Source organism: Giraffa tippelskirchi, chromosome 6, assembly GCF_054371585.1.
Source record: "Giraffa tippelskirchi isolate mGirTip1 chromosome 6, T2T-mGirTip1v1.2.pri, whole genome shotgun sequence".
NCBI lineage: Eukaryota > Metazoa > Chordata > Mammalia > Artiodactyla > Giraffidae > Giraffa > Giraffa tippelskirchi.
In genome coordinates this window covers 99,191,217-99,216,833 of record NC_137280.1, presented here as the reverse complement: position 1 = coordinate 99,216,833, position 25,617 = coordinate 99,191,217, and the positions used below count along the sequence as shown (strand labels likewise).

Below are 25,617 nucleotides of genomic sequence, written 5' to 3'. Positions count from 1 at the left end.
TATTGTTAGTATTTTCTTATGAGAATCTTATTTAAGAAATCCCTCCTATCGCTGAGATTTTGTTAGAGAAGAAGTAACACTGGTACTGCTAAGTGTTGGGTTTATGTTACAAACAGTGCCATCCAGGACAAGTTTTCTCAAAGGAAAGGCTTTTAAATGAGACTCAACTTCTTTAGTTGTTATGGAACTACTGAATTTTCCTCATTACAGTGTTGCTAAGTTTTGTGTTTTTTTATTTCATCCACATTTTATTCAAAGTGTCTGTCTTTCTAATGACTATAGTAATGTTTTGTTTCAACATTGGTTAGTTTTGCCATTTTTCTTTTTCCTTGATCATTCTCACAGAGTTTATAAATTTTATCAGTCTTACTGCTTTTGCTAGTCCTTTTTTTTTTGTCATGTTACATAATTTCACTAATTGCTATTATTTTTTTCCATCTATTTGAATTTAACTTGCTATTATTCTAGTTTCTTGAGAAGGTTTAGCTAATTCATTTGTAGCCTTTCTGCTTTTCTAATATGTGCACTTTAATGCTACTCTGTTCCCTTTAATCACATCCAAAAGGTTGTGACTTGATATTCCTGTTTTCATTTGGTTCAAAATAATTTCTCCTTTCTACTGGGTTACTGGGAGGTATATTCTCTTTAACTTTCAAATTTTGTAATTTTTGTTACCAATTTCCCATTAATTCTGCTGCAGAGAGCCTTCTCTATGAGAATCCAATTCTTTGAAATTTGTTAATAGTTTCTTTAGGGCCTAACGTATAGTCAGCTTTGGTAAATGCTCCATAATCACCTGAAAGTAATTATCCCTACACTTCTTTTGGGCGGATGGGGGAGACTGTGTCTGCTCTCATTTACTGAGAGAGCTGTATTAAAATTATTTTTTTATATTACAACTTTAAACATGACTTCTGCTTCTGATCAGTATGGAGAAATTAGCACTTTATCTTCCTCCCTGAAACAAAAAACTATACAAAATATATAAAACAAAGCCACAACCACTTAAGACCCTTGACATGAGGCACTAAAGCACATAATCCTTCAGCGCATAAGCCCTCCACGGCCCCAGTTCACTGCCTGTAGAAAATTTCCAGGAGAATATAGAAAATTCAAAAGAATCTAAAAGCTGTTAGAATCAATAAATGAATCGAGCAAGTCATTATAAAACAATTGTATTTAACTATATTACCAACAAATAAAAAACAAAAGACCCAGAGACACCTCACAAAAGACAGTAGCCAAATGGCCAATAAGTATTTGAAAAGAAGCTTATTAGCATTACTAGTAATTATGGAAATTAAAGTTAAAACCACATAAAGATACCAGTACACACTTACCAGAACTCCTGAAAGTAGAAAAATGAAAAACATCAAGCGTGGCAAGCACGATAGCAAATGTCCCTTCTGTGAACACTTAGAAACACAACAGGCTGACCAGGCAGTTGGAGAGGAAGCTTCTGGGCCTCTCTTACCTTTGTTAAACAAATGCTTCTTGAAGGCAGTGAGATGGGGTGGTTACCGTGGTGTACTTACGGACACTATATCCTTTAATTCAGACAAAAACAGTAGCATGCATTAGTTTTCTAGGGTGGCCATTAACACAATACCAAAAGCTGAGTGGTTAAAACAACAAGCCAGAAGACCAACAGCAAGGTGTTGGCTGGGTGGCAGTTCCTCTGAGGCTCCAAGGAGGGATCTCTTCCTAGTTTCTCCTCCTTCCTGGTGACTGTAGGCATTCTTCCACCAGTGGCCACAACTCACTGCTGGCTTCACATTGCCTTCTCCTCTGTGTTACGTTCCTTTGCCTCTCTAAGGACACTTAGTACAACAGTTTTGACTGGCGAGAGGTAAACAGAAATTATGCAAGTGGAGTTCTTGAAAAGCTGTTTTGCTAACAAAAGAGACACATGTTTGCACCTTTCCAGCAGATCCTTTCTTCTTGAAACACTTGGTGGCATCCTCAGGTGTAAATGTCAGAATTCCTGAGACCTCAGTAGCATGTGGAATCTCTGCACCAGCCCGAGAGAATCCGCCAGCAGACTCTTCTGTTATAAAAGAAAAACAAGCTCCAATAGGGTTTAAGCCACTGATAAAAGTTGGTTTGTAGTCGAATACACATTTTAAAAACTATTTGGCTGCATCAGGTCTCAGTTAGTTGCATCATGCAGGATCTTTGGTTGCAGCACATGAACTCTCTAGTTGTGGCACGTGGGCTTCAGCTGTGGTGGCTCTCGGGCTCTGGATCACAGGAGCTGAGTAGTTGTGGTGTGCGGGGTCAGCTGTTCCCTGGCATGTGGGATCTCAGTTCCCTGACCAGGGGTCAAACCTGTGTCTCCTGCACTGCATGGTGGATTCCCAACCACTGGACCATCTGGGAAGTTCCCGAACACACTTTTAAAAAACGGAACAACAGCTAGGTGTTTGACAGATACCATAATATCACCTGTAATTGGACAATTCCAACTTCTCTGGAGACTAAAAACAAAAAATGCCTTCATACCAATGCAGGTCCCAGAATGATCCTCTTGAGTGACTGGGTGTAATTACTTGACTGGCTCCCACACATTAGCAATAACGTGCAGAAACGACTGATTAGATTCTTTATTGATTCCACCAATGTATTAGTAGATATGATAATAAATGGTACTTTTACATTCTCTTAACCAAAAATATAACAAATATTTACACTCAATAAAAATACAAAAAGCATACAGAGGCACTGTCTTTCTAAAAGACATAAATTTAAGAGGTATCAAAAAATAGGAGACAAACATTGCTTGTTACAGGATACTTTACAATCACTGAATTGTGCAGTATAATTGCTATTTGATTATTATGACTGTGCAGTTTTGTCTTTTGCTGATAAAAGCCCATGTTTCAATTTTAAAAGGTCAAGTACAACTGCATTCTGTGTATCAAAAGTAAAGAAGCCTTAAAAAAAGCACAACAAAAATTAAAGATGAACTGGGGTTCAAGTTTAAATCTGAAAATGTACTGTAACACTTCTGAAGATTTATCCCCTTTGCCCTAGCCTTTACGGTAATACCAAAGGGATACATCTATTTTAATATCACATGTTTTAGAAACATATCTCAGAATAACAATCAGTTTTAAATACACAAGAAAACTCTCCCCTTCTTGAACACTTTATAGAACTTAGGTTTGGATATCTCCATGATTACTGTCACATTTCAAGCCTGGGAGATTTTCAAGGTGGTTATGCAGACTTATCAGCCTCATAAAAAATCATTTAAAGGCTTTCTCTCCCCAAATATCATACTGAAAGTAATCATTTGGAGAAAGTAATAATCTATTAAATTACAATAAACTTTTATGGAAGTACATATTAGAGTTATTAATTCTCCATATCTTTCATTATGAAGAGATTTTTTTGTTGTTGAAATTCATTATTTGGCAAAAGTCTGCAGCGAGGATTTACTGCTTCAGTATTCCTGGCAGATTCAGAGTTGTGGTGCAATGAGGGCACAAGTCTCTTTAGTATGCTTATAAATTCATAACATAAAAACAGAAACAAACAGGGACTTAGAACTGGAGCAAGTATAGGTTAAGGCTTCTCTTGTTCTAGTCATGTGACAAACTAAGAGAAGGCAGGAATGTACCCGATATCAAAACATAAAGATCAAAATGCCACGACGTTTTTAAGGGATACATACATATCAAACTACAAAGCATTTGGCTAGTTTCTGATCAATGTGATCATCCAAACACTCACAGTTCAAGCTACAGGAAAACAAAGGCAGCTACAAGGTGCAAGTCCAAAACCACAAGCCTCTGACTCTGTGCAAGATGATTATCGACAACATTAAGGACAACAATTTGAAAGACCTGTTAAAAAAACAGATACTGTGCAAACAGCACATTTTTCTGGGGAGTGGATACAAAATGGTGAGAATAAATACCCAAACTTGATAAAAAGATGGTTATAGCAAAAATATCTTTCACTTTCTTTGTTTTGTTCTGGACATGAAAATAATATTGTGTAAATCAGTGAAAGAAAAATTTATGATCAAAGGACCACTGTTTATAGATCAAACCTTTACAGTGTGACTTTCAAACTATTATTAGGATTTTTGATCCAGGCTACTTTCCATTCCAATGGGCCAAGATACCTATGGAGCCAACTAGCCTCATTCTAACATAGCTGGGGGTTAAATTTCTAAGGCTTAAGTTTCCGATTTACAATTTTTTACCCATGGGAATTTTTCAGACATGTGATCTTTCCCAAGACGAAGAAACTGTCATTTTGATAGAAAAGATGGACTACTGCCATTTACCAGTTGGAACTGATTTATGATTTTAAAATAAAGGAAATAGGAGGATGACAGAAGGAAGAGAGAGCTAGGGAAAAAACAAGAACAAACTTTTCAAAAGGAAGTCATAAGCCAAATAAATCCTATAAATTCACATATGGACAACCACTCAGAAGTAACCCTATTTTTGGTTGCAAGTTGATCCGGGTAGTGCACATTATGGCTTTGGCTTTTGTTTTTTTGGTAGTCACAGAAGTTTATTAAATTTTCATTTGCCTTTATACTAAAAAAAAAAAAAAATGAAAATATTTAAACTAAAGATATAGAAAACATTATACTTAAGTTTTTAAGATGTTAGAAAGTCTGTCTCATCCAGTAAACAATCACTGAAATTTTAATTAAATATTTAAGAGTGCCATGCCCAACAGGAGATACATTTTATATATATATATATCTCCTTCCTCTCAAGGCCTGAAGTGAGAACCAAGAAATAATCATTTCCATAATTCTAGCTCCTCTTTCCCCCACAAAAATTTCAACCAATCATTGACCCTGGCATGCTGAGTTTTACCTTACAGTCAACTGGGAGCTGCAGTGTTTATCAAGATTGAAAACAGCCTTGTGCTTTGAGATGGGGGTGGGGGTGGGGAATGCTGCAGAACACTTAGCACAAAGCTAAATTGATCTTCATGATTACACTGCCAACGATAACACATCCATTAAGAAAGAACTCCATATATGAGTTATGAAAAATTTTAGTTACAGGTTCCTACAGAGTGGAACTGTCTAGAACTCAGTCTCCATTTATTGGATTTATATTTACAGTTAGACAGAGGATGACATTCACTTCAGAAAGAATTTCTATACGTGTTACGTAAGATAAAAATTTCATTCTTTGGAAATTAGGATTGCTACACACCCCATCACACCCTCTCCTTTTCCCCAAAGGCTGCTAAGACTCTATGGTAGCTTCATTTGGCTTTCCAAATCCTGACCAGCAGATGGCAGTATTTTTCCTTCCTAACATCTCAACAACAAAAGGATTCCTATTCCATTCAAACAGACCCTACATTGCATTGGTGCTATAGATGGTTACATCTCTGTATAGTCAAAGGTATTATCATCCTGTAAAGATGGCTTCTGTTTGGTCAGATCAGAGACAGTTTTATGGCCTCAAACATGAACATCAGTTAACAAGAGCTCCCAAATACAAACAAAACTACAAAACTTCAAACAATAAGTTACTTTTCAAATACATAAAAACATCCTTGGCATTGGCAGACATTCTGAATTTGTCTGTTAACCCAAGCTATGGCTTGAAAATACTACCACTCTACTATCTTAAAAATAATGTGTTAAAGGAAAATCTAAAGTGATATATATATGGGGAGGACTCAAGTTTGAATTTGTTCTAGTAACTGTGGTCCCAAGGCAGATCTGGTGTGCAAAGCAGAGACTGGTATCCAGGCACAACATCCATAGCTGAGGAAACTATGCATCTGCAGGGATTAAGTGAAAGGAAGCATGATTCAGGCTATCTCATTGCTCAGAGTACAGTGAACAAAACCTTTGGGTCAGCAGCAGGAGCAGCGTGCTATGTGCTGGCAACAGCCTGTGGAATCACGAGATGGTTCGGCCCACTCCTTCCTCCAGGACTTTCAGTAGACTTCAACCAGGTCGATACAAAGGCTACACTGCTGAAACCTGTTCATTTTCTGAAAACAACAGAAACACAGTTAAGTGGTAGATCCGCATATTAATAAAGATCAATTAACAATCTAGTTATCTTTTAGAAAATTAGTCAATTTCAACAAAGAAATCTTCTCAAATATCCCATCAGAGGCCAGATTTTACCGTAACGACATTTTTGAGTTCTGACCGACCACACTGAAGGCTGACAATCAACTGGAATTCCAAAAGTGCTTTGTAACCACTTTATTACTACACTGTTTAAAAGGATAAAATTCATTTATTTCCAACTTTGTCAAGTCAGTCAAGTTTTGCTAATAAGAGGAACTCTATCAAACAGCATGCCTTCAGATAATTTGACATTGTGATACTTGGAGTTTCAAGTGCCCAAGCATTAATATATAACACAACTCCACCAATATCAAGTGTCTTCTCTTAAAATTATCCCTTTTGGCTGAGCTGCTATCTGAAATATAAGAACACTCCATTTGAGCTGGAAGAAGGGTACCAGGCACAGAGAAACAAGGAGCTTGTCCTCTCTGTTTACAAAAAACACACCATCATATTTAGGCTTCTTTTTTTTTAACAGAGATTTCTAAAGCAGTGAAGAAAACATTTCTGATGACATGAAATACCAGAGTAAAGATCATTCAAAGTGTTAAGCAATTTATTTAAGAGCCATTAAGGTAGTTTGTCAACATACCATCTGCTTCGCTATCTGCATCAGTCACATCTAGTTTATGCCTCTGAGGCTGAATTACAATCTTCGATGGAACACAGGCCACAGGGCTGCTACTCAGAGGAGCTGGTGGCAGTCTAGAGAGGCTGTTATGCATCATCTTTGACCTCTGCACTGCCACACTATACTCTGGAGGTTTTAGGTGGAGGTGGGGTCCTTCCTGTAGGTCCGCTAAAGAAATCCCCATGTATCCTGGAGGAGTGGGAGGTGGCTCCCTATACCTATCCTCCTTCTTGGGTGAGGTGACACAGTACACTGGCATGAAAAATAAGCAATGGAAATGTTAATGAAAAACAGCAGAAATGGAAAAAAAAAACCACAAAACTTATTACAATGATAAAATAGAACTTAAAAAACTGACAAAATGAACATATTTGAACACAATGGCAGTAGATTAAAAACTTTTTAATAAGCTTAATAAACTTGATATTTAAATTTGTGTTTAAAATACATAAATTACATTGGGTTTTACAAAGATTAAATAGAGTGAGACAGTTGAAGGAGATGACACTGATGACAAACTTCTTTCTTTCACAGGTCAGCCTGCAAATCACAGAAGTGTGTGACAAATTCCTCAAGGAACACGAGCCCCAAAGGTGAGTCAGAAACATTTAAGAATTCATCCTGAATATCTAAAGTGTATTAAATGGGGAGATTTTCATAGAAATAACATTTAGGCCCTCTACTTAAGTATTATTTTTCCCTTTCTCTGACATGAACCACTGTTTTCTGGCACTCTTGGGTAGATAAATTGTCATTGCCGGCATATAAATAACTTTACAAACACTATCTATATACATGGGGAAGGAAATGGATACCCACTCTAGTATTCTTGCCTGGAGAATTCCAAGGATAGAGGAGACTGGTGAAGAGTCGAAAATGACTCAGCGACTAACACAAATCTATATGCAGTAAGAAGAGACTACATTAAAAAGGATCATTAAAATCCTCCCTTTAGAGAATCAAGTTTGTCCATGCTGAAATTTCTACAACTCTACCAGTAAAATCTGCAGATAATATCAAGGTCAGAAAGGATTTCCATTCCCATCTGAGGAGAATGGAGTGAGGAGAGGGTAGAGAGGTTGTGAAGAGAACATGAGCATGAAGAACATTAAGAGATCTGCCCAGAGTCAACTACAAATGAACAACAACAAACCATTTTTAATCTATTTTCCAAGATAGATAAGACAAAGATTTTACATCCATGTACACACATACTTGCATATTAGTATTAGTATAGTGGTTACCTAAAAGGCTTTAATTAAAAAAAAAAAAAAAAAAAAAAACCCTTGGAAAAATGAATGAACTAAAAAACCCAATGATGTATAATGCAATTTGATGAGTAAAAAATATGCTATAAAAAGCACATCTTTTACATTTAGTAATTTCAATTGATATCATGAATATGATATAAAAGAGATGATTATAATACTGATTCAAAGTAGTCACTCCACACAAAAGAAACCAGGTGCTATTATGTCCCAGTACTTACGTAACTCAAGAAAGAAAGGGAAAAATGTATTTGATAGGCAAATACTAAAAGAATACACCAAGAAAGTTGTGTGCAGTTAGAACAGAATCCACAAAGAGAAGCTGGCACACAAATATGCACTAGGCAAGTGTAATGAAAAATGTTTTGGACTTCTTTGCTTTTTTTGGCCATGCTGCACAAGCATGTGTGATCTAAACTCCCTGACCAGGGATCGAAACTGTAGTCCTTGCAGTGGAAGCTCAGAGTCTTAACCACTAGACCACCAGAGAAGTCACTGCTTCAGACTTCTTTATCACACATTTTCCCCCACCTGTACTACCTAAAAGTTTTATCAGATTCAAAGCTTCTAACCATGTATGCAAAGCAAGAGGGGTTCAAACAATTTATGAAGTAGCAAAGAGAATAATCCCTTTATTACTACTGCATAGTAATGTAATAATATTTCTTAATGAAACCAATAAGATCTCAAAAGCAAAACCAGACATATAAACCTGTCTCCTTAATTAAATTACTTCATGTCAGCCTTTTCATTTTAAATGGCTTGAACATCTGCCCCAAAGCCCTTGAGAAATCATGAACTTTTTGAAAATAATTTGCATATGGAGGGAGGAAAGAGAGATTAGAGTAAGAGAAAGAAATTTTGCAAGAATAAAGTTTTGGGCCAAGGTCACTGTTTACCACTTAAATTCTAAACGCCACAGATTTGACAAAGAACACATAACTTACCAATCAAGCCCTTTTCTGTACTTGAAGTGACAGTTTTATAAACTGGGTCGATGCCCTCTTTGTGGTCCAAACCTTCAGATGATTCAGCTGGGGTGTTCTCCAGCACTCTCCGTTTAACTGTCCCATAGTTTGGTTCGTATGTGTCAGACAGAGAACTAGAGGAAGCCCAACTCTGTCTCATCTGATTAGTCTCTAGGCTTCCTTTACACTGACCACAAGTTCGAGAGCAGCCTTTAGGACAGCTGTAGTGCTCACAGTCAGTGGGTTCAACTTCAGCTATGGGACCATCCAAATGGGTAGGTCGGTAAGAGTTCAAAAACTCCCAGCCTTTGGGGTTTGGAAGACTTTGGAAGTTGTCATGGGAACTGCTTGAGCAGGAAGTCCAACTTCCACGACCACTATCAGCTGTTTCTATAATGATGTGCTCATGAGAAATCTCTTCATTGCTCACAGAAGATGAGACAGCTAAACTCTTGTTGATTAGAGATGGCTTTGAGAGTGTCCACCTAAAATCAGATACACAATTAAAAGTAATTTACTGGCTTAATGGAAAAACTGTCTTCTGTCCACTGCCTACAAGAGACTACAGAACATAGATCACAAATGCTTAATGCCCATATAACCTTGTGAAAAAAATGTCACTGTAATCAATCATCACTAAACTTCTACTGGCATTAATGTTTGATACTTAGCTAGAAACTCAAATACTTAGCAAGGTTTCCTCAGAATTCTTCTTGAATAAAATTACACATTTTCATTCTTGGTCACACAATGCTGGATTCTTTCCATGCACACAGAATTAAGAATTTCAATTACAGGAACCATGTTTTATTTTTCAGCATGTCTCTCAGGTACCAAGTAAACAGCAACTTCCCCAATTACACAAGGGTTCTCAAACTTACGTTCATGGGCCAAATCCAGTCAAGACTGTTTTATTATGGTCTTGGGCAAAGCATGTTTTTTACATTTTTAAACAGTTTAAACAAAATAGAACAAAATACTCCAAAGATTTTGAGACAGGGACCATATGCAGTCTGCAAAGCCTAAAATTTTTACTTTTTTAAATGGGCCTTTACCTGTTCACCCCGGATAAGGTTTGTGAAGTCCTGATATTTGGCATAGAGGATAGACCAGGAACTGCAAAGTGGAGTCCAAGGGCAAATCTGGGCCTCTACCTGCTTTTGCATATAAAGTTTTACTGGGACACAGTAAAACTGTTTGTTTACAAATTGTCAGAGGCTATTGTGGTCCAACAATAGCAAGGTTGAGCAACTGTAACAGAGACCTTACTGCCTGCTACGTCCAATGTATTTACTAACTTTTATAAAAAAGTCTGCCGATTCCAGGTCTAGAGAACCATAGTTTAGAAACCTTTACAAATATGATAATACTTTACTATTTAAAGTATACCAGATTTAACAATATCAATTTACTGTCGACTTTCTAAATGCTTTCTGAAGACTTCCATTTTGTTTGATTTGAAATAGAAATTTAGAGTTCACATTATTTTTTTTTTTTTGGATTGACTTTTCTTAGTTGATAATTCTTATGATAATTCGCAAATCATACTTTGCGAGAATAGGGATCAAGGACTAGCTCTATTCTCCCAATCTGTCCACAGTGTGTGTAGCACTTTGAGGGTACTTCCCATTAACCACTCTGTTTTTGAGCAGTCTCTAACCTTAGAGCCAGAATGCAAGACATACCAATAGCATCTTCACGTTGAATTCTTATTGATCAAAAAGATACATGAGGTAAGTTATGTGATTTTGGTAACACTTAAAAAAGTACATATAAGATATCCCTTTGGTGGGAGTGTCTATGGTCAAATTAGGGAGCACTACTTGCTGTGGCCACTTCGCTTGAGTTTTGTGATGTGAACACAGGCAAGGATGTTTACCCAGGGCCAAGCTGACTATGGTCTCCCATCCCTGAGGAGTGCTCTGTCTTTTCCAGTGCTCCAGTGGATTCAGGGACTGCCACAGCGTGGGAGGAACACCGTTCATCCTGTAGAGCTGTAGACATGGAGTCAACAGAACAATTGCTCACAATGCTGGACCGTGAAGAAATCTCACTGTGGCTGGAGTCAGACAAGTTGTCAGATTTAGCTGATGGTATAAGTGCATAACCTGAATGAGAGAAGACAGCTGATCAGACTACAGAACAAGTGAACTGGAGTGGGGAGGGTCAGGGAGAGGATAAAAAAAAAAATTAAAAAAAGCAAAAACATAAAGTGAGTATCAGTGTCCATTTACATCTATGCAGAAGCAATGGTGCCAAGTTTCTATTCATTCACCTACCTACCTTCATGGCACCAATCTAATTCCAAATTCAAGAAACAGAACATTACAACACAGTATTACTGAGAAAACTAGTTCAAAGGTAAATCTGCCCCTGGCTCTCACAGAGCTACAAGCATTTAATAGAATAAGAGGCATTAAATATGTTACAGAACATTAAAAAGAAGACATCCTGAACTTCTCAGCTTCTTAACCCTATGTCCCCTCCCCTATGATTAACAAAAATATTTCAAGGCCTGACTTAAATGTTCAAAACACCACCTTGGGCTGGGGGTACGTAAGGGGAGTTAGGACCCAAGGGAAATAATTGCAATTTTGTTTTTTCAAACTGCAAATACTTACCCTAGATACTTTGCTTTAGTCACCTAAGAAGTCTTGCCCAAGCTGAAAGCCACTTGTTTTAGTATTTTTAAAGAAACTGTTTTAGATTTGTATTTACTTTTATACCTAGTTTCCTTTTTCTTCACCAATTTAGCAGAGTATTAAACAGCTGAACTGACAGATTTAGAAGAATGTATGATGAAAAAAACCAGCATCTACCTGTTTTAAATTGTTCTGTGACTTACTGCACAGCAGATATAACTAGAGAGATTTTCTTTAGCATTTTCTGGAATGAAGGGGTGAAGATGGAGTACCAGTAGAAGGATCCAAAAACAAATCTGCAGTGTGATACTTAATGTACGCAATCATCTGTTTTGGTAACTGTTAGAAAAGTGCCAAACTTCTTTTGTTGTGAAGTAAAAGAAAATGCTGTAGTAATCCCAGCAAGGAGTAGGTCGCAAAGAAGTAAGCAATTATCTTCTCGTTCACTAAGAGAATGAGGTTCTATTAGGTGCATGACCTTTGGGTCCACTCCTAGAAATCTCAAAAACTACAGCCTCTATACTCACACATAGTTCAACAATCAAAAAATGTGTTAATCAATAACCTTATTAAGTAGTTTCATTAACTATTTCAAAAAGAAAAATTAAGACTCAGAAAATGTGTGATCTATATATTTGGCTTTGTGCCAGGCACAGGACAGGCCAAGACAAGTTGGTCATTTGACTCCTCCCCAGTTCTCTGATCATGGGATCACTGCTATTCCTCAGTGTCCCTCATGAAGTGATCGGTCAGTTTTCAAGAGGACCAAGAAAATGGATGTGGTAAATTAAAAACAAAATTAAAAATTCTTCCTCAAAAGGAAAAGTCACTATTCTTTTATCCTGGGGCACAGACTTGCTTTACTGTTTTAAAAATAATTGCATTCCTATGTCTGTTAGATCAGTATTTCTCAAATATAATTAATTATAAGAATCATCTGGAAGGCTTATTAAAATACACATTCTTGTGCCAATTTCTAGCAATTCAAATTTATGAGGTCTGCAATGGGACATAGTAACCGTATTTTTTTAAACAAGTTTCCCATTTATTTTTTAACTTGCCAGGTTAGACTATCTCCTCCTCCTTTGACCAGAGTGTATATGAAAAGTGGATGATTAAAAAGAAAAAAGTTTATGTGGACAAGATATTATATAGTTTCTTGCCTTCCAAACACTTCTCTTTAGCTTATAATGTAGTTGCAGTAATAAGAGCAACACACTTAATGTAAGGCAAAGCTTTTGATCAGATCATTACTGGGGTTTTAATGTAAAAGTAAATACTGGTTCCTACAAAGCCTCCTCTACTGGTTGCACTCATAGACCCTGCTGTTACCAGTAGAAAATAAAGCCAACTACAGAAAACGAGAGTATTAAGTTTACTAACATTAGCAAAATAACATACATACAAATAAGGCACTTTAAATGAATACGATTTGGTTGCTGGAGGACACTAATCCATAAAATGCTCAGAGAAAGTATTTTAGTAGGTGGCTGCCTGAGCCTTGTTTGACAAATGACTTAATTTAAGCTACATTCACATTAATAAATGAAAACAAATTTCACACTAAAATTAAGTAAAGAACTTCATCAGAGTGTCTTTCTCCTTTTAGACGTGAATCGCGTATAGAAGCAGGTTAAAGTGTTACTGTTGCCTCGGCTATTTGAATTGAAGAGGTCACTCCCTTTCTCATCTTTGATGTTGCTTCCAACATCCTTCACTTTCTCACAGCTTTCTGTAGCTTGATTGTGATCTGCGTCCTCTTTTTTGCTGTTGGCTAGTCTCTCCCTTGAAAGAGTTCTTTCCCTAAATCTTCTAAACGGGGATGTCATTCTTTTTCTGGCTGTGTTCTCACAGCTTGTCCTGTCTCTATTCTCCTCAGTGGCCTTCTCGGTCCTGTCTGTTCTTTTGGCTGTGCTCCTGGTAATCTGAAGGATTTTCTTTTGCAAGTAAACCCCACCTATTCCGGGGCAGCTCTGGCCACTGATGTTGGTGCTGGACTCACGGGGAGGGGATGAGGAAGACCCTGAGAGGCGCAGCAGGATGCTGTGATCAGATAGGATACTGCCAACTGGAGGGAGAGATGCAAAAACCCTGTCATGGTCAATTAATTCTTTCCAATTAATCACAATTTACCTACTTTATATAACATTTTACTATCAAAAAATTTTAACATCTTGACAATATCTGAAAAATTAAAGTCTAGCAACATACTTTTACTACATGGAGACTCTATTATATAGCATAAACAAGATAGAACACAGGAGAAAGGTTACCTTGATTAGAATAAGCTAGTAATAAAAAACTGCTGAAAGTGACCCAAGCTGGTAAAATCGTAAGCTAAAATATGACAAGAGTACCCAATAACCAGAATTATTTCTTGAAAGTAACTATGTCTAGAATTTCCAGGCAGATTCTACTAACAAAAATCAGACAGGACTTCATCAGAGTCTCTTTCTTCTTTTAGGCTTGAATCGTTATATAAAAGCAAAAATCAGACAAGACATATAAACAGGATATACAATATATGTATTTATAAAGCACAATGTCCGATCCAATTTTCTCTCCAAAGTGGAGAGGTTCCCTGCCTTAAGCATCAGGGAAGATAAAGGTTAAGGCCTCTTGACGTCTCACTTTTTCAATTGTTTGTTTAAATTCTCCTGTTAAAAATCATGGGTGTAGGCTTCTTCTTTTTTAATTAAAAATAATTTTGGCTTATTTTCTCAATTGTTAGAAAACAAAGAACTATTTCAAAGTATAGCAAGAACCAAGAACAGATTCTAATAACATACTCTTAGTTTAATGGCATTTTTGTTCAATCACTGACCACTAGCAAAAATCTGTCTATGGAAATAAACCACCAGAAATAGTTTTGAAGAAAAGACTTTCTTCAGATTTCTAAGACTTCGAAACATCACTATGTTTCTCACAAATCTATAAATATCATGGTCAATTGTTGGTCACCCACTGAAAGACACAACAGAGAGAAGACTTCTCTATTCCAGTGGTTAAAATGGATTTCTGTTGGGAATAAAAGCAGTGGGGAATTTCCTGTTCTTGACCTCTTCCCACAAGTCACACTCATGCATAAAACATCAAATCCAATTCAACTAGTTTCCTGGTTAGAGAACTGTCTATAATTAGACCAGTGGAGGGTGTAAAGGTGTTCCTGAAAGAGCATTAAAAGCATACGAACATTGTTCATCTGGGCTATGTGTGTGAATAAGGCACTGTTCCCAGCCCCAATCCTTGGGACCTGATTACCCACTCGAGATTGCCTGGAGAATTCCTTGGACAGAGGAGCCTGGCAGGCTGCAGTCCATGGGGCTGCAAAAAGTCAGACACGACTGAGTGACGAACGCTTTCACACACACAAGGGATGCTTTGGATAGGAAACACCCATAGTAAGGAGAGGAAAGAGATCTGTGTACTTTCCTAAATCATATACAAGCTACATACAACAGGAACAGAACTGTGCTTTACAGACACATCTATTATGAATATTTTTTATATGTCCTATGTGATTTTTACTAAGTTTTTCTTAGTAAAATCTGAAAGAAAATTCTAGCCAGTCTCACATATGTGAAGAAAGTCAGTAATGGAGTTATATTGCCCTGGAGTGGCAGCAGTGATAAAGAAGAGAAATTCCAATTTACTAAACACCCACCATCTATCAGGCGTTACAGGTATTATTTCATTTAAACCTTAAATAAGGTCCCTAAAATAGGTGGTCCCTATCCCATCTTACAAACAGTAGACCTGATCTTATAAATCTGTTGTTTATAGTAACACAGCTGTGACTGGGGACAGAGTCAGGAATCAAACTAAGGTCTGACATCACTGTACCACACTGCTGTCACAGAGGTAGCAAAAATAAAAAAGAACCATCAAAAGTGAAAAGAAATTTAGAACACAGGAGCTAAGGAAAGCTCTGGAAGTTTTCCTTCCTGCTAGAATTTATAAGCTTGTCCTCCCTCTGACCATGTACTATTCTGTACTGTGATTATTCAAAGATGTAAATCTTTTACATCTGTGAAATTCCTACAGGTCACATTCATGCATATACACCAAATCCAGTTCAACTAGTTTCCGGTTAAGGAAACTAAGGAGTCCTGTCACCAGGGCACACAGAAAGTATGGAGGGGCCGATGGAAGAAACACACACAGTACTCAGAATGCTACATTTGGAGCTGGTGTGAAGTGGCAGCTTACATTCATACACCCAGGCTAGTCAAAAAAAAAAAAAAGCAAAGCCTCAGTCTCAATTATGAAAATACAGGTAAATAAACAAGAGAAATTTCACATTTTTTTAACTCAAGAAGTTCTATATTAGTATAAATGTAAAAACTGACAAGGGTACTGTACAGATTATTGTAAATTTTGATTAATAAAAAGGTAGCAGTAACACTCCATTAGAAAGAAAGGAATGTATCACCCTAAATATTAGTTTCATTTCCTAAATCTTGTAAATGGGTTATAAACAATTTCCTATAGAAATTCTTACTTTAAAATACTTCATAGAATTGTTTGAATTAATTGATAATTTGAATAACAACATCAAGAATCTGCACAGACCAAAACAACTGACTTCTGCCTTCATTCTTATCTACGCTCGTCCTCTACCAAAGAAGGACCACACTCCGAGTGCAGGAGTCCTAGCTCTGTGCTGCATAATCCCTCGAAGCCATCTGAATAATTCAATCCAAAACATGAAAATTCAGGAGGTATTATGAGTTTCACTTTTCTTCACACTTTCTAAATATTATTACCATAGACCAAAAGCAAACTATGTGCCCCACAGTGTTTGGTGTAACAAGAGCTCAAATTGTTTTCCCTTACCTTTGCGGGGGGAACCTTGAGGAGACACAGGAGGGCTGGAATGTAAGGATGATGCCACAGAAATAGTGTCTTCTGTGTGTTTCTTACCACTTACTTCTTCAGCCGTTCCTAAAACTTTCTGAGGTAAACCTGTATCTAAATATAAAATCAAAGAGGTAAATAAGCATCACTTCACAATTAAAATGTCTACAGTTGCCTACATTACTACATAACTAAAGCCACGATGCACAATGGCTAGTGTAGTCAACTGAAATGCGTAAATGACAAACGGGGACTAAATGACTGGGTAATGGCACGCAGAGATTCTCACCTCTAGGTCATTCGTTCAAATTCAGCCAGTCAGCACAGATCAGATTAGAATAGCTCTGTCTTTGCTTGTTTTGCAGCATAAGGGACATGGATTTAACAGTCTGAGTACAGTGTGCCACCCCCCACCACTGACACACGTGTTGGAAGTCTCAATAGAGAATGCGTGGATTCAGACTCTTCCCTCCCCTCTAGAGGTGGCCTCTCCAAGTCAGGGCGAGGCATGTGGCGGGGGCAGTGGAGGGATGTTGGCACTGTCACTACCTGTGGTGCATCTGTGCTGTGGGTATACAGAAGAAGCTGCAGGGCTGCCAGTCCAGCCCTTTTCAAGAGCACTAAATTCACACTACAGGAGAGAAGTAGACAACAGAAAGAATCATGAATTTATAGAAAAAGAGTATGGAGCCTACTGGAAACATTCCTGCAAAGTTCTGTCATCACTCTTGTCCAACAGCTGGTCCTTTTTGGCATAGGTCAAACTTACCAACGCTTTCACTGTTGAACCAGTAAAGAAAGCCCAACTCTGATGAGTACTCAGCATAGTAACAAGCACCCCTTTAATACTGAAAAAATTTAAAACATAGTATACTCACACTAGTCTTAGTTAAGTGCCATTTTAATATATTTATCACATAACTAATACGCATATTACAGGAAGAAGGAAGATGGCTACCTGGTACCAATTATTCTGCCTCTCAGGTGATGACGTCCAAGTAAGAAATCAGAGTTAGACTATTTCCATTTCTCATTCCCATTACCAAATCAAATTCACCCATTTTGCATCCAATTTTCTCTTCATGTCCACAGTCACCAAACTAGATCAGGTTCTGATCAACTTCCCATTGCTACATCAGCTTTCCCCTCAGTCTCCCCATCTCCAATCACACTCCTTTCTACTATAGACCTCAAACATAAACTGGACCAGACCTCTGCCTTGCTCAAACTGCTTCCTATAGGTATCTATTGACAACTTTCCTTGAGCATGTCATGTTCTAATTTTGGCATGCCTATGACTTGACTTCTCTTCATCCTGGGACACTGTTCAGTACACTGTTAAAAGTAAGGACTTTGAGCAGTTAACCTGAGCTCAACTTCCAGTTTCATCTCTTACTGGGGGTGCACTAAGTTATTTAGATCTTCTATGGAATGAGAGTATTATTTTATCTTTAGAGTTCTTAAGATTCAATGAACATATATACATAAAGTAGTAAAGCACTTGGAACTGTGTCTGGCATTCAGTAAGTGTTCTCTAAGTGTTATCATTAATTATTATTATCCTTCAACACTCTGCAGCTTTGTAGTAAGAGTAAATCACCTGTAGCTCCATGTAGCTATCAAATTCTTCCTCTGCCTGAAGCAACTTCTCTGGAATTTTTGCCCAATTACCTCCTTCCTAGTCAACCTTTAATACTCTGCTTAGGTGTTATCTCCAAAAAGTCTCCTCTGGAGCACTGTCTTACCTCTCTTGACTCTAAGAGCCCCCTCTCTTTTGTTCTTTTCTATGTTCTATACATGCTCCTGCCATAATAGTGGACACATCACATATACTGAAGTTATCTATTTATGTGAATGTCTTTATCACCAGACTGAAAATCTGGCAAAGGAAGGGGAATTTCTTATTTACCTTTGGATTTCAAAGCAAAATCAAGTTAAATTCTCAAGGTTCTACTGAGTATGTTCTATGTATAATGCATGAGCTAAATAATAATGCTGGGAAGCAAACCTAATCTAGCTTTCCACCTGGAAGCTAAAATAGTGATACTGCTAAAACAACTAATCAAAGTAATTTGGACAACGTCTACATGGTCCAACAGAGGAAAAAAGAGCATGGCCTGTACTTTGTGTATTTTACCCTTGCTTCTTTCTTGTTTCCTAGCTAGGTTTTCATAATTGATCATTAATGAAAAACCAACATACAGGCCTTTTTTTTTTTTTTTAGGAAATAACCAATTTCATTCTCATAGGTTGCATTTTCATTAGATAACTGAGTATATATACCACTAAATGCAGTAAGCCCTTGGTACCCAAGTAAAAATAAGTTTTTGGTTTGTATGATTATAGGAATTACCACATCAACATTTAAAATATGCATGCTGTCATCAAAGACTTATAGGCAAAATGAAGCATTTCTTGACTCATGAGTGCTGCTTATATTATACAAACCATGATAGCAGATCTCCAAAGCATTTATAATTACTTTTCAATCTAACTCGCCTGGAAATTTGAGTTAAATGAATGCAGTATTAATTGTGTATACTCACTCAATGGGGCAGGGTCTTTTCCTTGGCCCTTCTTCCTGATGGGGTGCAAATTTACGGCTGGCACCTGAAGCACCTGGCTTACTCTGTGGGGCTGATGCAAATGAGCTTTAGTTGTTTGGCCAGCTGACCTCAATGGCACTGGAGACATTTCTGACGACTTCACGGATTTTTTCTCATTTAAATTCTTGGTCACTAATAGGAGAGAGTAACAAAAACATACTTCTGTACTTTATAAGGCAAAGTTACATGGGACATTTTCGTGGTATGGCTCCTAAACTTGGCCATGTGTGTACCAAAGCCCTGAAGCACTTGAGATCCAAGCAGTTAACATCTTCTCATTTCTACTGTTGAAATACTCTCTTCACTCTATCAATTTTAGCACGCCTTCAAGCCATTCTCCATACATGAACATGATGACTCTTCCATTATGAAAATCTGATCTGATAATGCTACTTTCCTTCTACATATGCCCTGCACAAACCTTCAGATGACCTGCCACTGCTCTCAGGATAAAGACACAAATCCTTAAAGCAAGGTCTATTAGACCCTGCATGATCCAGCTTCCCCAATAACCCACACTCTGTTCTCAAAACATCCTGTATCCTTCCTTCACAGCACTGATAATTACAATACAATTATCTGTGCAATTAATCAATCAATGCCTCTTCCCTCCACAAGGTTATAAGGATGGTATATCTTGTTTACAACTATATCCCTGTGTTCAGGGATAGAAACAGATGTTCAATAAGTAAGTATTGAATGAGTAAGTGAAAGTATTTCAACAGCTATACACAGGAATACCAAATTTGCCAGAAGTGTTCAAGATACTGTTTTTATAACAACATTTACTGAATGGCTCCTGACCCTACATTTAAAAGTTAATTGTGAATCTGAATTAAAAAAAAAAATATTTAGTTGTATTTCTGTTTTATCTTTTCTACTCTATTGACATACTTGTCCCATCACTATGCAAATACTATACCATTTATCAATCTCAGGGTCAACTCATGATGACTACCATTTCTCCCTGTTAACTAGGAACACGGAAATAGAAAATCCGAACCTTCCTGCCTCCTATACTCTGTCACCATTTAAATCAATTTCTATGCATTATATTGGGATTTTTACTGGCATAACATTTAATCACATATCCAGATAAGTAATACTCATAGTGGAAGTACAATCTTTGATTTCTGCTTTCACAACTCATAATGTCTTTGACCCATAGACACAGGCATTCTACTGTTTGTACTTAATTTAAAAAATTGAGTATTAAGAATAGGATCGATTTTGTTCATCACATTTTCTATTCATTAATAATATCAGAAAAGGTCAGATTTTTCTTGTGTTTACCTTATGTACTGATACCTATAATTTATTGTATTTTTTCAGTTGATAAATATCTGTAAAATTCTTAGAAAAGGGAAAATTTTCACTTATTTTACTTTTCATTTAGGGATGAAACTAAGAACATTCTCAAAGAGAAAGACTCCTCTATAATGTTCCAGTCTTTTTTTAAGATTTTACAATGCTTTTCAAAGAACTATAATTAGACTCCATTTCCTGCACAGAGAAATCATCAGAAATGGATGAGAATTCAGTATCTGGTTAACATGATGACATGATGCTTGAGGTATGTCAGCAAACTTTTGTGAGCGAAAGTTAATTTTCTTGGGACTTCAGCATAATACTAGAAAAATAAGTTTTTATTTTGTTGTGCTGTTTAGTATCACATTAAGTGAAAACTTGTACTTACAGGTACCATATGCAGGCTCCCATTGCAATGACATCATCTGGAACTTCTCTTCATCTGTCTCGACATCCAGACTGGAAAGATACTGCTTCACTTTTCTTGCCATTTGGGCATCTTCATATAGCTTCTTGGCATTAAGCAGAGAGCTACGGCGTGCCCTTTTTTTGTGAGCACCTCCCTGAACATCCAGCATGTTTGAATTTGTGCTGCCTTGACTCAGTGACCTGTAAGATGAAGATCACAATAATGGGCTATAAAGATGAGAATTAAGTATGGCAGACTGAAGATTAAAAGAATTCTGTTCTGTTAATGCGATTGCATGCTGATGCAAATGAGTTAAAAGATGAAAAGCATTAATGCAAAGTAATATGTCACACATGGCAATGTTCTGAGTTTTAAGATTCAGCAAAGTGCAGAACTCAAAAGGTTAAGTTAACAATTCCCCTCAAAGCAACAAATTCCATCAGACCTATGTTTGGTGCCTTCCAACCCATAGGACAATTGTGACAAGTGAAAGCATTCCTTGGCCCTGTGGCCATCCACACTCTGAAGATATGTCAAGAGCCTAATTGGGCAAGTGCACCCTGAGCCAGATCTCTGCACCAGGGTTCTTCAGCAAGGGAGTTTCTAGAGCAGCTCTGGTTGTATGTGTTGCTTTGGATGTGCTACTGCCATCATCATTCCTGTGTACAGCAGACCTACTCTGAGCAAGCTCCAATGTCACCTGTAACCAGATTTTAGCCAAACTTTAAAGAGAACAACCGATAAGAAAAATAACACCATTTATACTCCAGTACTCTTGCCTGGAAAATCCCATGGACGGAGGAGCCGGGTAGGCTACAGCCCATGGGGTCGCTAAGAGTCGGACACGACTGAGCGACTTCACTTTCACTTTTCCCTTTCATGCACTGGAGAAGGAAATGGCAACCCACTCCAGTATTCTTGCCTGGAGAATCCCAGGGACGGCAGAGCCTGGTGGGCTGCCGTCTATGGGGTCGCACAGAGTCGGACACGACTGAAGTGACTTAGCAGCAGCAGCAGCAGCATATTCAAGTCAATATAGTCAGAGATCAGAAACAGCAGTAAAAAGCTACTCAATGCTTCCACTCACATATGAATTGGTGATGCAACATGTGGCCTCTAGGGCTGGGGATATGGGATCTTTCTTCTGTAGTGCCTCTAAATGTGATGGAACTACAAGCTGGGTAGGAATTACTACAATTCAAACAAGCTAATAAAGCTTCACATCCAACTCTACTCTTTTCAGTAAGCTTTCTTCTACAATAACTACAACTAGAACCACTGGAAAACAGGAATTGCAATGCTATTTGTCCTTCGTAACAAAGATGGCAAACACAATGTTCTAGACGATTTTTATTTTAAAGGCAGTTGCCATTCTAAAATAATGAAAGTATTTATGGGTTTTCAAAGTTCGCCTCCCAACTACCCAAAGGTATTCAAAAATAGACCACAATCATATAATCTGTTTTTTACCGTGCTCACATAGCCCATTTTAAAAACACACTAAAATCCTAATATTTTCACTGCAGATTAAGTGAAATAAAGGTGTAAAAAAATGTTATTTTTCTTTCAAAATTTTAAGATCTTTAAAAGACTGTGTCTTACATCAGATGGAGACTTGCAGTTGTTACTGGTCAGGCAGAAACTGTGACATGGTTGTTGCTACTTACACAGCAGAAATTTCAAAATTCGCAGAATAGTTTGGAAAACATACAACAGCATTAGTGATACTCCCTTAACCTTCAGGAACCAAAGGATTATAAGGCTGTAGTGACTCTAACTAAAGTTCAACAACATTCCTGAAGCAAATGTCAAAAGGAAGTTAGCCCTGAATGTTTGCAAAGCCAGCCTAAGAGCCCAGCATCAGCAGCTTTTTGTTCTTTTATGGCTTGTTTAAAGAAATGTGGCATTACCTATGGATCTGATGGCACAAAAGGCAATACTGTGCATGGGGAAAAAAACCCAGAAACTAACAACTCTAAAAGTGATTCAGAAGATTCATATTCTAAATAGGAAAAAGTTTTAGAAAGACCTAAACCAATTTAATTTGTTTAAATTTTCCTTTTTATTAATGCAAAAAAGGTGTTATGTGACAAAAATACACACCTAATTTAATATCAGAACTCTTAACAAATAAAAAATTCTCAGTATTAAGAAGGCATTGCAGTGATTTTTCTTAGTGGTACATAAAATAGTAGTGGTCCTGACAACTGATGTTGTCTTAGATTCAAAGAAATGCAGTAAAATCAACTCCCAACATTTAAGTACAAATTTTAATACAAATATTTAATAATTTTACCTAAGTTGATATAAAAAGGTGCCTAGCAATCTAGGATACAGACAAAATTTTAATAAATGGAACACTGATAAATGACAAAGAAACGTCTTTTAATCTATTTTCAAAATGCTTTGATATAAAAAAGAAAATGTCCAGTGTCTGCAAACATCATACAGTGCAATCAATTGCTGAATGAATAGTGAGTGTGTTACACAAGTCATTCAAACACCCCAAATCCCCACTAAGATACACTGTCCAAGTATTCTTCTTCATCATAGTAATGTTAGGAATCAATTTCTGTTTTCAATGAGGAGAACCAGAAAAGACCAAGACATAAATGTACAGTATAGAAGAAAACACATGAGAAACACACAGAGAAGGGAAGAAGAAAGTAGAAGAAAATTCAAGTTTATCAAGCTTCAACAGAAAACAAAAGACCACAAATAAGACAAGACTCAAAGTAAGTGGCTCACAAAAAATCCTTCATATATGTATTATAAAAGCATCTAACTTCATGATTCACTGTAATCTTAAAATAGCACAATTTTTATTTAATCCCTTCATCCACAAAACCCATCTTTTCCTTCATCTAAAATTGAAAAGACTAGATATATGACTTATAAGATACCTAACTAACTATGACAGATCTGTAAGTGGAGATCTGAAACTACTTGAAAAACAAAAGGTGTCATTTTCTGAACCTATTTCAGTTTTAAGAGAGATAAGGGAGACTTTAATTAAAAGTGGTAGGAATTTAAAATAAAATTCTATCATTGCTGTATATCTCATAGTATTAGTGGATCTGAGCAATTAAAATAATCTTCTATTTCAATTATTTACTATCTCAATTCTATAGTATAGTTTGGATAAAGGCTGCAGCTGATGGAAAATGCACCCTTTATAAACAACTTTCTTATCCATTTTAATTCACTTAAATATTTATTTTTATAAATATGGCATGTGAATAAAATGGTGTGGACTCTGGAATCAGACTATCAATGAATTAGAATCCACTATAGTGAGCTCTAGGAATTTGGACAACTCTGTCTTCCCCATTTGTACCATGGGAATAACAGTATCTATTTCACAGAGCAGCTACAGAATTCATTGATTCATATAGAGTGCTTAGAGAAGTATATAGGAAGCACACAACAATATATGCTATCATCATCATATAACTGACCCTGCTAAATTAGAATCTAAGAGGGACTTACGGGATGTCAATAATGGAAAAGTAAAGGGAGAAAAAAGCTAGTTCTATCACTATTTTTCTCCTTGTTAGCAAAAGGCATTTGTCAGGAACGTAGGTTGACAGGGTTAATAAAACACATGCTATTTTACGTGCGTGCATTAATGAAAAGGATGCAGTATACGTTAAGAGTTGAACAACCTTCATTCCAGTTGCATTCATCTCTACACTTACCCCAGACTCCGCCACCTCTTCTTCCTGTAAGCAAGAGCCACAAACATTGAAGCGTGTGTTTGAATAGGAAAGCACAGAAAAAAGACAACAGTTGAAAGTCAGAGAAACTATGGAGACAGAACAGAACAGAAAAATTTTACTAGAAAAAAATGGTAGCTTAACAGTAAAATGACTTTAATGGAATACAAGGTGGTAAATGAATTATGACATGTACCAAAGGCCAAAAAACTCCACAATATTTAAAAGTGTGCTTTTAGACCAATTATTTTTAATATCTAATTCATTTAGAGGCTTATGTTAATAACAAGCTTAACGGAAAATATTACAAGTTTCCAGGGAAACTTTAGAAGAAAGAATAGAACTTTTGATTTTTTTTCAAAGGTATTTTTGAGCCATTCATTTAAGTGAGAGGATGAAATTACAAGGTACATAAAGATTTATAATTTCATTTTTAAGTGCAGAAATTTCTCTGACAATGTATTTGTTCAAGAAATTTTGAACAAAGCCAACTTAAAATGTAAATATAAATATTAAATATATCATGAAAATCTTTATGATCCTGTATCTCCTTATACTATAATTGGGCTGAATCAAGATTCTTTATTAACATTTTTATTCTCATTTTTTTGGCCCTTTCCTCTCTACCACCTGATTGGTCTGAGCATATCCCAGGCTTGTACCCAATAAGCTCCAGCTGTGGTCAGCCCCAAATCTGTTTTTTCAGTCAGCACACTGACTACTGTAGCGTTACTTTGTCCACACTACATAATATATATCACCAAAATGGCCAAATACTTGCTTAAAGAAAGCTACTACATTTCAGTACTAGCTGACAAAATCAATTTAGGAAAAGTTCAGTCTAATCTAACTATAAATGTTTTATTTTTTCCTATACTGTATTCTACTCTAGGCTAGGCCATTCAAGGGAATAGTCAAGTTTATGATTTCCTCCTTTGCTCATTTCTGAGGCATAGCTGGTACTTAGAAAATTATCAACTGGTCTGGCAGGCTCACAAATTCATTCAGGAGCCAGGGTGCTAAAATACATGAGTAGATGGATGTCTGTGTAAGATAACAGCAAATGGTGGAGCCACTGTACAGGGACATATAACAAAAACAAAAACTTAAAAATAAAGAAACAAACAAATCCTCCAGGT

At 36.8% G+C, this 25,617-nt stretch overlaps 1 protein-coding gene across 13 annotated transcripts in view; it reads right to left on the bottom strand.

The window, feature by feature from the left end:
• Positions 1 to 2,588: 2,588 nt before the first annotated feature.
• Positions 2,589 to 25,617, bottom strand: part of RAPGEF6 (Rap guanine nucleotide exchange factor 6) — a 213,019-nt gene continuing 189,990 nt past the window's right edge. For 5 of the 13 annotated variants that reach the window (XM_081500227.1, XM_081500230.1, XM_081500229.1 and 2 more), the window contains 4 exons: positions 20,742 to 20,962; positions 18,986 to 19,177; positions 16,419 to 16,553; positions 12,942 to 13,650 (listed from right to left, as the gene is read on the bottom strand). In XM_081500227.1, the coding sequence (XP_081356353.1) occupies positions 13,169 to 13,650; positions 16,419 to 16,553; positions 18,986 to 19,177; positions 20,742 to 20,962 (1,030 nt within the window). In that variant the 3' untranslated portion in view covers positions 12,942 to 13,168. Of the gene's footprint in view, positions 5,989 to 6,665; positions 6,957 to 8,919; positions 9,426 to 10,819; positions 11,049 to 12,941; positions 13,651 to 16,418; positions 16,554 to 18,985; positions 19,178 to 20,741; positions 20,963 to 24,460; positions 24,485 to 25,617 lie in introns of those variants that run through there. The other 8 variants (XM_081500219.1, XM_081500217.1, XM_081500221.1 and 5 more) reach the window with 4 other exon arrangements.